This window comes from Ursus maritimus, unplaced genomic scaffold (assembly GCF_017311325.1).
Source record: "Ursus maritimus isolate PB19 unplaced genomic scaffold, ASM1731132v1 scaffold_2, whole genome shotgun sequence".
Classification (NCBI taxonomy): Eukaryota; Metazoa; Chordata; class Mammalia; order Carnivora; family Ursidae; genus Ursus; species Ursus maritimus.
In genome coordinates, this window is record NW_024424452.1 from 78,727,798 (window position 1) to 78,741,695 (window position 13,898).

Consider the following 13,898-nt stretch of genomic DNA (forward strand, 5'->3'; position numbering starts at 1 on the left):
CTTTACCTGCGACAGGGAGGAAGGTAGCCAGGTGGAAATGAGCTCCTGAGCCTGAAAATCCAGGCAGTGTAACCAGTGTCCTATCACCTCTAGCGGGAGGGAAAACCTAATTAGGAAATATTCCCCAGGACCCAAGTACCATGTCCTTAGCCAGCAATATACTCGATACACTGGTGGGACTGAGTGCAATCATCTTACCTGGCCACACTCAGTCTGTGTTGTAGGAAATTTCTGCCTGGCATAATAATAGATTTTTACATACGCTGTTTCCTTCAAGTTTGGCATGTCCTTCTCAGCACTATTTCTTTGTTGGCTTTTTAAAATTATTATTACAATGTCAAAGTCCTCTTTTTTTTGGCTAATTTTTCTTACATCTCACTTTTTTTAAAAATCCTAAAATGAAACTTTGATTTTAAATGTGATCAGGAAATTGTTCTAACTTTCCCCTTTTCTGGATTTTGCATATCCAAGTAAGATGATGTTTACAAATGCACTTGAAAAGCTTTGAAATGTTTTCAAACATTTGATTTTATAGGTTTTGTTTTTTATTAGTGAGAGAATAACTTCTTTCCCCAAAACTCCCATGCCATGACCCTTGTAATGCCTCAAGAACACCCATTTGGAAACATTTCAAGAAATGATGTGGTGGACTAGTTCTCTTTATTCACTTATCTATTTATTTTTGTGGTTGGGAGACAGTTGAGGAAATGGAGAGAGAAAGAATGAGTGAGAATAGTTACCTAAAAGCACGAAACTGGAGTTGCTGATATAAGCATTTAAAAAAGAACAAATTCTAATGTGAAAATAACAAACTAGATTAGCCACAGTGCCTAATGTCCATGGGTTCTTCAAGAAGTCAGAGTATCACCAAGCAGCAGATGACACCTGCCTAACCAGGACTGTAGACTGGTGGCTGGCTGAGCACAGGATCTGCATGGGAAGAATTGGTGGGTTTTGGCATTTAGGTGTTTGTTAGAGACTCAGAGTCAAGGTGATGATGCTGGGAGACAGACTCTGGAGCAATAGAAAGTATTAACATCAGTTACCATTTTTCCCAGGGGAGGAGGGAACACCCCCACTCCCCCAAACCAGACATTCTTTCATGCAACTTTGAGTTCTGCCATATCCCCAAGTTTGTGGCTATAGCTGAGTTTTTAAGGAAGGAAAATTGGGCAGGATGACTTCAGATCATCTGTGGCTTCTGGTTTCTATTCCAGCACCATTCTGTGGTTTGAAATGTAGGGTAGACTGGGGTCTGCTACCGAGAAGATGCCTGTAGAAATCATGCCAGTGGAAACTCTTGTCCATCCTCTGCTCATTCCAGAGCCTTGGCTCCTGTAGGATCTGGATCCAGACATGAGATCATGGTTTAGGTTCTGGAGCAGCATCTGGAGCCACCAGTCTCTGAACTGATGACGCTGAGATCTCAAGCCTGGTCCCTGAACGGGCAGGGGCTTTGTAGGGTTTCACCACAGTAGACACACCGCGAATGTCAACCAGCCACCATCTGAGTATGTGCTGTTGGTCTCAAGGAGAGCCCCAGAGAGTGAGGATGGGACCCAGCCTCTCTGGAAGAAGGCTGGAATTTTAAAATTATTTCAATATGTGGAAAACCACACGTTAAACCACATCATACATCTCTCTTCATTGTCATCCAGCTGAAACAGAGTTTGTCATCAGAAGCCCCCCACACCTGTGTGTCTAAAGTGGTGCTTTAAAGTCATTCTAGAGATTGGGTGTGTGGTTGGATGTGGGGGAGGCAGGTCCTGAATGTATACCCTTGTGCCCATCTTGTCTTCTCACTGTGCATGAGCCCGTGTATTCCCATGAAAGCAAAAGGAAGGGCTTTTTGTAAGAAGGGGCTTCATTCCCATGGTGTAAATGGACATCTTTGCCTGATGCTCAGGAAAAGCTTTAAAGGAGCTTAGCACAGAGCCTGGCGCATCATAAGAGCTGAGAAAATGGGAACTATCACCCATTTGAGGCCCCATAAGGTAGATTAATATTTGGTTGATGGAACAAAACCACCACACCAGCTTGACCACCCACTGAAAGGTGATTGAGTGCTGAGGCTGGATCAGAAACACCACGTGTCAGCTTTTCTAGCTTGTGGTGTGTGGGCAGATGTGGTGGAAAGAGCTCTTCAGGAAAAGGGGCCTTGCATGGCGGTATGAGTCATCTACAAGGACTTCTTGGGCTCTCACTGGGTGTGGTCCACTAGACCTAGAAGAGGGGAGACCGAATGATGCCTGGAATGCCCCCATATTAAGCCTTATCACACGAAGCCAATTTTTCATTCTCACCCACACTTGGTGTCTCATATCCTATATGGTACTCCTGTGTGGAGAGTTCAGTGTCACAGGGACCAGATATGAGAGTGTCCGTATGTGTTCAGTTTGTCTGGAGTGTGACCTAGCTGTGCACTGTCTTGTGCCTCTCACACGCTTGCGTTAGTACAAGAGAAACAGATCCAGAGGTGAAATCAGTAGGCTGAGGGATCCCGCCCAGCACGAGTTCAGCCAGGCACCCAAGAACTTACTCTCCTGGACCAAGTACTTGGGTCAGAAGACCCTGGGGTCACCCAGGGCCCGGGTTGTCGATCACTGGCTGAATATGCCCAAGAGAGTTTGGGGAAGGAGTGATAAATTTGCCTGGTGACATTTGTGACATCAGTGCATCCCTAGCCACCATCTGCCCCACTTTCATAGTTCGATGATGTCCACGCTGTCATTTGGGGGCAGAATATTAAAAAATATCTTTTTAACTCTACTGGAAATGGATGATACGATTTTTCTAAAACCCAAAGCAGTGCTCTCACTTGCTTGTGGTTAATTGTAAAGGCAGGATGAGGTAATAGGGGAACGAAAGAAAGCCCTGAATTTAAGTAGAAAGATCTGTAATGGTGGCTAGAAGTTGGCTGCCACTCTCTTCGTTGGACGTAGCATCTTTTATTTCTGACCAGGGTGCGTGTCCTTCTTTGGGGAAAATGCGGTGACGTGGAGACCATCTGCCCAAGATGGAAGAGGGCGATCTGGGACTCAGGGTCCATCCTTCTCCTCTGGCCCGGCCTTGGTTGACATCTGCCCTACAGACAGAAGTCTTGGTCTGCTTTGTGTTTCTTGGGAAGGCACTTCTCCACATCTCATGAGAAGCGAGCAGGATTTAACCTCCTTGTTGGGGGAAAAACGAATTATCTTTCTAGGAGATCATCCTCAGCCCTGCTCAGAGGAAGTGCAGGCATAGGATTTAGTTATTGAGAAATTCATACTGAATAGTGCACCCACTAAGCCTTGAGTTTCCTATTTTCAGCTGAACCCCTCTCTTAAATATGATAGGCAGGAGGATGTTGGTTTCTTTTTCACACTTAGTAGTCTTCTCACTGGCTTTTTTTATTTGGGACAGTACATATAGCAGAGAGATGAAGAACACAGAAAAGGACAGGGGACAGACCTGGTGTTTGGTCTCAGCTCTGCTGCTTATTAGCTGTATGCCCTCGGGCAAGCTACTTAACCTCTCTGAACGCCTGTAATAGTGGATGATATCAATGGACTCCCAGGATTTTGAAGACTAAGTGAGAATAACATTTATAAAGTGCCTGGCACAGTCCCCATCATCTAATAAACACATACGTGAGAAACCTAGGTGCTCTTATCACTTAATACCCAAAATATTACCATGGTCAGGATTGGGCTCTGAGACTGGAGGCACAGAGGGGATCGACATATTCACGGCCACTGCCATGCCCGAGATGACAGGGATGTCTAGGTGAGGAACACACATACAGATCTTGGAGCTATCAGTGTGTGCCCGGAAATTGAAGCCACAGGGGTGGATATGGTCATGAAGAGAGAACGAATAGAGCACGGATGTAGAGCCCTGGGACATCAGTGTGTCTCTTGGGGCGGAACCAGGGGCACCCTCCGCCCAGCTGATCATCAGCACACACTTCAAAAAGCCTTTCTCGAAAAAGCAATGCCAGGCAGCCTTTGTCCTGAGTCTTCCTATGCCTCTGCCCCCCACCTCCCCACGTTCCCTACTGTCCCTCCTGCAGTCAGAATTAAAGACAAGGTCAGAGTCAATGAGACTGATTCTCCGGGACACCTGGTTTCCTGTGGTTTCCTGCAGGCACATTCCGTGCCTGTAACCGCCCTTTGTCTCGTGCATTCCTCAGCCTTTACTAAATGATTCCTCAACAGAAAAATCATCCCCATTCGGAAAGTTATCCTGCATTTTCCTGGGTGACATTTGCTGCCCTGTCCGCCCCCTCCCCACTCTGATGGAGTTCTGTGTGTGGTCAGACGGCTGCACGTAGGAACCACGTTGGTGAGCTCATCCCTTCCCTTGCTCTGACTCCAGGCAAGTCTCTCCTGCCACGTGTTGGAAGGAAAGCCAGCAGGCTTCTCTGCTCGCTCATTACACTTGACAGAAGCGCTAGGTCGAGGAGGCCTCCCCCACCCCGTCTTCTTTCGAACAATCACCCTGCCCAGGGAAATCTGAGCTCAACTCGGGGAATCCAAGAGGCTGCAATTAGCGAGGACATCTTGTTACAAGCGACAGGCGGCAGAAGGATGGGCGACACTGAGGGCTCCTACGAGGGCTTCTGGGGTTTCTCATATTCCAGGCTTCCAAAAACAAACACTGAGACTGGGCTTCGCGCAGCCTTGCTGCGGTTTATGGCAGCAGTCTGTGGCTGTTTTGCATTCGTGCAGAACTTCTTCAAAAAGCCATCTGTACTCCATTTGCGTCTCAGAAGAGAGGGAGCCATAGGGTGGGGGCGGGGTTTGGTTGGCAGGAGTGGGCAGAGAAGCCCGAGCCTGCTATCCTCGCTCCACCGTTGCCTGTTGCCTGGGAAGGCGATTTGGGACAGTGGAAACTCCATACAAAGAGGTCGCCTTTGAGACCAGTGTGTGTGGCTATTTGGGGCGACAGAAGTGCTGGGGGGTGGTTAAGGGCTCAGTTGGTGGACACTGTGTGGGTTGGAGTTTGCAGCCTGGCACTTTTCTTCCCTTGAGTCTCCGTTCCCGCCTTGGGGAAGAACAGAGCTATACGTGTGACTGTGTTATCATGGGGTTGAACTTTTGAGGACAGCAATTGTGAAATGTCATTATTTTTACCCTATACCTGCCTTCCACCTCACTTTACCACCCCCCCTCCCCCACTACTCTGACAAAAATCCCAAGCAGATTCCAGAGCTTCCTGGTCACTGTTGGTATTGGAAGAGAACCCTTTTGTGAAGGGCAGGTCCCTCCCAAGAGGACAGCCTCAGTCTTCTATCCCGGCCCGTGTTTTCTTCCCACCCAGCTCAGGCCTGACACCGGGATCTGCCGGGGAGCAGCGGGACAGGGGCCCTGGTGGGCCTGGTGCCTTCCTTCCCCCACTGCCTCTCCCACCTTGCCCGGCTGCTTCTGGCTTCCGCAGGTTGCTGACTGAAGCAGGGAGGGGAGTCAGAAGGGAAGGGGAAAGGTATTTTTATCTAGTTAGAGCTATTATAGTTCCTTCTAGTTATCGGATGCCCTCGCTGCCGTCGCTGATCCCAGTGTTGGCTCCGCCCCTCCCTCTTGTGGGAATCTGTTGTGGGTTTTTCAGACAGTCTGCATTCTACCCCCCTGGGTTGCCCACTGGGGAAGCATACTCCTGCTGAGCCATGGGGCCGCACCTCAGCTCTGGCCCCCAGCTGCCTTATATATGTGGCATAGACTTGACCTACGGCAGGACTTCCATATTCTTGTCTCCCCAAACTCTGGGGCGCAGGTGTCTCCCACCATAGTCTCTCTCCAATCTCTGCTATGCCCGGCAAACTCCCACCTCTGAATTCCTCTGAGCAAGAGGCAGGTACTGGTCTCTTTGCCCTCCACCTTCTATTCAAACCAACCTACTCCCAGAAAAGCTTCAGGAAAGCATCTCTCTTTAGAATGTGTGGGTGCTTATTACCCACTGTCCAAATCCCATGACAAGAAATGGCTCACTGACCATTCCGTTACATCTGCAAGGTGTTGAGCTCAGTTCCTGGGACATAGTAAGCGCTCAGAAAACCTGAGCTATTATAATTTTTTAAAAAAAGATTGATCTATCTATCTATCTATCTATCTATCTATCTATCTATTGTGCGTGAGCGGTGGGGAGGGGCAGAGGGGGAGGGAGAAGGAGAGAATCTCAAGCAGACTCCGCACTGAGTGTGGAGCCTGACTCGGGACTCCTTCTCATGACCCTGAGATCATGACCTGAGCTGAAATCAAGAGTCAGACACTTAACTGACCGAGCCCTCCAGGCGCCCCAGTTATTATCATCAATAATGCATGCTTCAGGTTATAGGAAGAGCTAAGAAGAAGTGAGTGGGGCAAAGGGGTAATCCTAGGAAGAACTCTCCTTTGGTGCTGCACGGTTTAGTTCGGAGCGGTAGCACATCCCTTGGGTAAAACACCCAGGGCGTCTGCCCGAAGGAGGGAATCACATAGGGAAGGTATGTACTGAACTCATGTGTTATTTGTGGCAGAAGGTCATACCGGTGTACAGCCAGCACAGGCTTGCAATCAGACGGACCTAGTTTTGAAACCTGACTATGCCACTTAACTAGTTGGACAACGCCTGGTAAGTGACTTTGCCTTGCACCTCTGGTCGCTCACCCAGGATAAGCAGAGCAGCACTAATCTCACTTAGCAGCGATGAAGATGGATTACGAGCGTTAACGCACCTGACCAATGCCTCGCACAAAGCAGCAACTTGATAAATAACAGGTAGTATTATTACATTATTATCGTTATCCTTAATAATAATTCTGCCAGGGACCTTCATCCTCCACTTCTTCATACTAAATAAATGACGACTCTTAGAAATTAAAGATTTTAGCAGGTATTAGAATGGGGCTCAGTGATGCTTTCTTCCTTTTCTGACCAACAGAGTTATCTGCTCAGGTCAATTCCTTTGATGGTGTTCTGCTGACTGACTGCCGAGTCCGAAGAGAGGCGGCACCAGATGAGGGCCTATGGAGGCTTCCAGGATGTTGGCAATGTTCTAGTTCTTAAGCTGGGTGGTGGTTCCATGGCTGTTGCCTTTATAACAATTTGTTAAAATGATACCATTTTTCTCGTATGCTCTTTTCAGTTTAAATATCACCCTTCACAATAAAAAATATGAGAAAGAAAAGGAAGGCATGCTCAGTAGTTGATTAAAATCAAAACCTCAAGCATTTATTGAGCACTTACTGTGTGCTTGGCGTGGTACAAAGTGCTCTCCACGTATAACGTGGCGAAGCAGGTGTGACCATTCCCACTTGACGAGAGGAGGCTGACGCCATGATAAGCAGCCCTCGCAAGGCTAGACAGCTAGGACCTGACTTGTCTTTCCAGCACACTGTCACTGCCTCTCACAGCGGGGAGGTCTCTATGGGCAGCTGTTCTGTAGGTGGTGTTGATGGGGTGGTAATATTAAGGGTGTGGTATAGATGAGGGACGGGGGGAATCGAAGCCCGGTCACAGTAGGCCCTTCATAAGAGACAGTTGTTATCCTTGTTATTATAAGTCAGGTGAGTATAGAATTAGAGGTGAAGAAGGGGGTCTCCTAGGTAGTGAACAGTGTAAGCAAAGACAGGAGGCAGGAATGGACAATGTGTGAGAAGGGACAAAAATTTTGGTTTGGATCTTCAGGACCTACAGGATGAAATATTTCTGCTGGTTTCTCGGCTTCCTGTGGGCCTCTAGAATCCATTCAAAAGGGCAGTTTCCATCAGCAAATCTCCATGGCTCGTTTTTTGTATCTTTTCTGGATACAGGTCTCCTAGAGAGTCTGCCCCCTGTCTCTGCAAGGATGGGTCTCCAGGGGACATTCTGCTTCCCCCTGGGGATCCTATTTGGCTCTGTGCTCTTGGTGGCGTCAGCCCCAGCCACTCTCGAACCTCACGGCTGCAGCGACAAGGAGCAACAGGTCACTGTCAGCCATACCTACAAGATTGACGTGCCCAAGTCCGCTCTGGTCCAGGTGGAGACTGACCCTCAGCCCCTGAGTGATGACGGGGCCTCGCTCCTGGCCCCGGGGGAGGCTGAGGAACAGAACATCATCTTCAGGCACAACATCCGCCTGCAGACGCCGCAGAAGGACTGTGAGCTGGCTGGCAGCGTCCAAGACCTCCTGGCCCGGGTGAAGAAGCTGGAGGAGGAGATGGCGGAGATGAAGGAGAAGTGTGATGTCCAGCGTTGCTGCCAAGGAGCTGCTGGTGAGCTTGCCACCTGGTAGTCATTCAACAAACCATGAACGGGCACCTGCTACATGCCCGGTGCTCCTGTGAGTCTGGTGGGCTCCTGCCTCACTCTCGGGGCGGGCAGGGGCCTTGTCCTTGGCATTAGCTCCAGGCAGTATCTGCAAGCCCCAGTAGAGAGGGACCGGCAACTCTTAGAGGGAGTCTGGACTCCTGGGTTTACGCTTCTGGGTGGTTTGACCTGTGGGAATCTCCACGGGAAGGGGAAGCAGTGGGAAGAGAAGAAAGAGGGTTGGCCTTGGAGCTAGATGGAACTGGGTACAAATGCCAGTTTCATCACTACTTAGTGGTGGGACTCTGGGTAAATTCCTGGAGTTTTCTCAATTAAAAAGGTTTTCCCAAACCGTCCAATTAGGATAATTCTACGAGGACTATAAATGCTGTACAGAAGTTTCCTGGCCCTTAGCAGATATTTAGCAAAGCTGATCCAAGTCATAACGAGGGTGTGTTGGCATCCTTTTCCATGCTGGAGGAAGTGCTATGGTTGAGAGCGTCTCCTCTGCACCAGACAGACAGCTGGGCACTGGGGTCACTGCCATGAATGGCATGGCCCAGACTGCGCGGAGGAGCCTCCAGGGCAAAGACTTCTAGGAAGGAAAGAGGGTGTTCCAGGAAGCAGGAGCTGGGCTGCTGACCTGCCAGGGCCTCCAACTGCCTCTTGCTGCCTGGGGTTAGAGAGGGGAGCCTGGGGGAATCCCTTTTCCCACCCTTTAGCCCCAGACTGTGCCTGGGCTATTTGGTAGTTTCTGCTGGCCCACTTTTCCAGGATTCATTTTGGGCTCATTTCCCAAGAACCCAGTCTTGCTAAGGTCCAGCTACCTCCCAGCCAGCCTGGATCTCACCTGCCTGGCAGCCGGAGCCCTGCTCCTGAGCATATGCCGACGCCCAGGCTGGAGCCGTGCACGCGCTTTCAGCGTTTCCTCCATTTAGAGCGGAGGGAACCAGAATTCACCTGAGCTCTTGGATGAGAAGGGAAATGGAAGGGGCTTCACGTGGCTTTAGGAGCGTAAAAGGCGCACACGTCTATAGCTGTCGTAGGTCAGCGTCTGACCCAGGTTGGAAAGGGCAGACCCCTGTCTTCGTCCTGGGCCTTGCCCTCCTCCAAAGAACGTGCCATGCGGGCCCAGGACCGGCCAGCCAGCTTGCGCTGGTCTCCAGGGAAGGAGAGGCCCGCTCGCCTGCCCTCACCCCCAGCCCGCTTTCCTCTTGCCCGCAGGCGGCAGCCACCACTGCAGCGGCCACGGGACCTTCTCGCCGGAGACGTGCACCTGTCGCTGCGAGCAGGGCTGGGAGGGCGCCGCGTGCGAGCGGCCCGCCTGTCCCGGAGCTTGCAGTGGCCACGGGCGCTGCACCGCCGGCCGCTGCGAGTGCGAGCCGCCGTACGTGGGCGCCGACTGCGCCTACCCCGCCTGCCCCGAAGACTGCAGCGGGCACGGCGCGTGCGTGCGCGGCGTGTGCCAGTGCCACGACGACTTCACGTCCGAGGACTGCAGCGAGCGCCGCTGCCCCGGCGACTGCAGCGGCCACGGCTTCTGCGACACGGGCGAGTGCTACTGCGAGGAGGGCTTCCGAGGCCTCGACTGCGCCCAGGGTGAGAGAGCCGAGGGGCCGACGGCCTCCTTTCCCTGCCCGCGCCGGCACCATTTAGCCACCATGACACCCGGCCTGCGCAGGGACTCGGCCTCTAGCGCACCTCGGAAGCCCAGCGGGGCTTGTGAAACACAGATGGCCGGGTCAGCCTGAGTGCCCGAGGCAGGGGGTGTGGGGTGGGGCCCGAGGACTGGCATTAATAACCAGCTGCAGGTGATCCTGGTGCCGCTGGTTTGAGAACCGGCGGTCTTCTGTGATCTGATGGCGCTGTGTGTGTGTGTGTGTGTCTAGGGGTGTCCGAGTCGGTGTTAACTCCCCACCACGTAACTTCCGGCGGGAGCGGGGTGGTGGCTGGTCCAGAGTGGTGCTCCACGCAGGCGCCCCGTGCTCTAACCTGCCAGCAGTGCTCAGGATATGGTAGGTGCGCAGTGACCACAGGTTGGTTATGCATTTTCACCCTTTTCCTCACCCTCTCCACCCCTCTTCCTGTTCTGCACACAGTGGTGGCTCCCCAGGGCCTGCAGCTGCTCAAGAGCACCGAGGAGTCCCTGCTGGTGAGCTGGGAGCCCTCCAGCGAGGTGGATCACTACCTCCTCAGCTACTACCCTCTGGGGCAGGAGCTCTCTGGGAAGCAGGTCCAAGTGCCCAAGGAGCAGCACACCTACGAGATCGTCGGTTTGCAGCCTGCAACCAAGTACATAGTCACGCTACGCAACGTGAAGAAAGAGGTTTCCAGCAGCCCACAGCATCTACTTGCCACCACAGGTGAGGAAGCAGTGGGATGCCTCAGGTTTCCCAAGAGAGGCCCCATTTTAATGTTCTCTTCCATTGTCCCCACAAATACCCTTCCAGTACCCAGAACATTGCTCTCCTTTGGGGTTGAAGAACATAGCGGCTGCAAGCCTGGTTTCTGGAGAAAAATCCCTTGACTTCTCTCAGCTCCCCCAAGTCAGTGATAGAGTCTGCTGGATTGGGGCTCAAGGGGTCTTGTCCGCCCCTGAGATTGGGAAGGTCTGATTGCCCGGCAGCCACACACAAGCAGCCAAGGAGTGCACCTGTACACGCAGGCCCTCCCTGAGCCTTTGAGGCCACTCAGCAAGTTGGAGTTGGGATGGGTGAAGATTTGCTGAAGCCCCCTGTATCAGATTCATCTTAGCAGGAAAGATAGAGAGAGCGAACAGCATAACTGAAGACAGTTGAGTGAAGAGGCATGGGTGGTAGGATTTGGCTGGTGAAACACTCTAGGACTAGCATCAGCAGGGATGTGCCCGTTCTGAAGGGGCAGGGATGGAAATTGGTAGTGGGACCCAAACAGAGCCGTAGGAGAGGGCTGCCCGAGGAGGCGCGATGTGTAGAGAGGCAGGCGGTCCACCATGACCTCACCAGAAGGGAGGGAAGGAGATCGGTTACCTAAACTCTCTATCCTCCTCTCTGGTCTTCTGGTAACTCACTGGCTGAACATAACAAGAAGCCAGAGGGCAAGGGGATTGGACTCACACAATTCATAGAGGTCACAATCCAGGATACACAGCAGGACGGAGGATGGATGTGGAGGGACAGAGGGACAAAGTCTCCAGTGTACCACCAAATGTTACCAAAATGTTTGGGAAGACAAGCCTCACTGCTTACTGGTTAGAAATTCTTGTTTTCTCATGAAAGTTCTTAAAGCAGTTTAGATCTTCAAGAGCTTGGAGAAACCTAGTGATTTGAGCGATTCTGATCCACTCATTCACTCATCTTATTTTACTGACCATCTACTGTGTACCAGGCACTGTTCTAGATGCTGATAAACATCAGCTGCCTCCACCCTTCACTAAACTCCTGGGGAGAGATCCGGGGAGACCCAGATGGATGGGCTTTTGGGCACATCATTGTCTCTGCAGAAACATCAATCTGCCTGTCCCGTTCGGTAGTGGGGATAGGGATGGCTCCATGTTGGAAAGGGCCACGAGGGACCTGTCATCCTGGGAATCCAATCTGTGATTGCCTTTCTCAACCCCCTCCAGCTGTAGACCCCTCGGGACGGCTCTGGAGTCGAGCAGGTTGGGTTTTTTGGCTGTTGGAGTGCGGGACAACACATCACAGTGCTCTAATAAGAGCATTAGAAAGGACTGGGATGGCATTGGGGCTTGTGTTGGGTGATTTGGGGGAAGTCGAAGGCAGCAGGGGTTTGCTTTGGCTTGCATGCTGTCGTCAAGGGGAGTTAACTCCATGACGGGTAACTTAGTGAACCTCATCTAGAAAGAGCAGACTAGAGGGAGGCTAAAGGCGTCATCAGTGAAGAAGGGGTAGCCGCTCATACTGTTTTTGTGTGTGTGTTTTTAAAGATTTTATTTATTTATTAACACAAGCAGGGGGAGTGGGAGAGGAAGAAGCAGGCTCTTAGTGGAGGAGCCTGATGTAGGGCTCGATCCCAGAACGCTGGGATCACGCCCTGAGCCGGAGGCAGACGTCTAACGACTGCGCCACCCAGGCACCCCTGTTTCTGTGGTTTGGACAGTGTTCTTGTTTTTGCCTGTATTCAGACATGATTACAGAATGGCCTTGCTTTGTCTTCAGCCATCATGGCCACACAGGGGCCTGTCTGATGTTGATGTTCTGTGAAATCGTTTATGCTCAATGGGACTGCACCCAAGCTAACCTGTAAGAGCCAGACCAGCTCCCCGCTGTTGGGCTGCTTTTCTCTTTCTCCCCTTTTTTGTCTGTGGCTGCCTCTGCCTTTAGACAGGCCAGTGCCCAAAGCCTCCCAACAAAGAGCAGAGACATCTGTTCTGAAAGTCTTAGTAACCCCTTTTGGTTTCTGCTCTAGGGACTTGTGAAATCTTGCAACTGTGAAGCTTGTCTTTCTGTCTAATCTGATTCATGTTAAACCCATTCTATTTGTTCCTCAGGGGAGACTTGGTCTGAGAGATACTTATCCTCATAATAATCTTGAATATTTTCATTAAGTCTCTGCTTTTTCATTTGTGAGCTATATAGGACCCTTCTGTGATCCTTGAGTTACTTTCATTACTGACCTCTTGACCTGTTCCCACCAGGAATTCCCATCTTTGAAGGAAGAACCTGAAGGCTGGCAGATGGAAGCCAGTAGGTGGGAGGAAATTCTTCAGAGAAAGGCTCTTTGAGGTTCTTTGTTCATAATAGAGTGAATCAGAAACATTCAGACCCGAGGGACTTTAAGAGCACCGAGTTCACCCCTTGCCTAATGCACAATTTCTCTTTCCCATGTCCTTGACAAGTGGTCAGTCAGCCTAGGGAGCTCCTAGGGAGCACGACCAAGGCGGTGAAGGTGGGCATATGACCAAGGAAGGGGCAAGGCTGAGAGCCTAGGGGCTTGTCTTCAAACTTCAGGTCAGATGACATCCATTGGGTATGGCCATTGGATAAGGCCATTGGAATGCACCATGCTCTCAAAGATCCAGTCTCCTCCCCAGCCACCACCCAAAAGTTCTTCCCTTGGAGGCATATCAGCGATCCATTCTTTTGCATAAATCATTATAATTTCATTTTTTTCCAAGCGGAGGGTAAACATTTAGCCATTAATATTTGACTATGAATAAATGGGTACAATAACACTCCTTGCAGGCTGGAGGGTTGGGCAGCTGAGGTCACCGGGTCTCAGCTGTGGTAGAAGTTGCAGGAAAGATACATAGAAGGACCAAGTTAAAATTCACCTATTTTATAGTTTGCCTAGGGTTAGTCTTCATAGGAGAATCTGAGCGGCAAGGAAGGAGCTGTAATTTGGGGGATGGAGGAAGAGACTGGTTGTATTATCAGTATTTTACTTCAGAAAATTTCAAATGCATTTCCCACACTTTACATGGGAGAAGCTGAGCTTCTCCTTCTGGGATTGAGTCTTTGAGGGCAGCGTTCTGCAGCTAAAGGGTGTGTTTCATTCGGGGCAGCCTGACCCCTGGGTCTGGCGGTTTGGATGGCTAGTTGAAGAGGTGTGGTCCAGGGCTTGGCCCAATGGTGGCTTGGACTGGGAGAGCAGCATGGCATCTGATGGGATGGGATGGGAGAGAGGAGGCTTTCCCAGAAGATAGTCTGTCCTCCG

At 51.0% G+C, this 13,898-nt stretch overlaps 1 protein-coding gene across 1 annotated transcript in view; it reads left to right on the forward strand.

Annotated features, from left to right (window-relative positions):
- Positions 1-7,785: 7,785 nt before the first annotated feature.
- TNN (tenascin N) overlaps positions 7,786-13,898 on the forward strand; it is a 51,036-nt gene continuing 44,923 nt past the window's right edge. Inside the window, exons 1-3 of the mRNA XM_040636240.1 lie at positions 7,786-8,209; positions 9,468-9,842; positions 10,343-10,606. Coding sequence (XP_040492174.1) covers positions 7,804-8,209; positions 9,468-9,842; positions 10,343-10,606 — 1,045 coding nt within the window. The 5' untranslated portion in view covers positions 7,786-7,803. The remainder of the gene's footprint in view (positions 8,210-9,467; positions 9,843-10,342; positions 10,607-13,898) is intronic.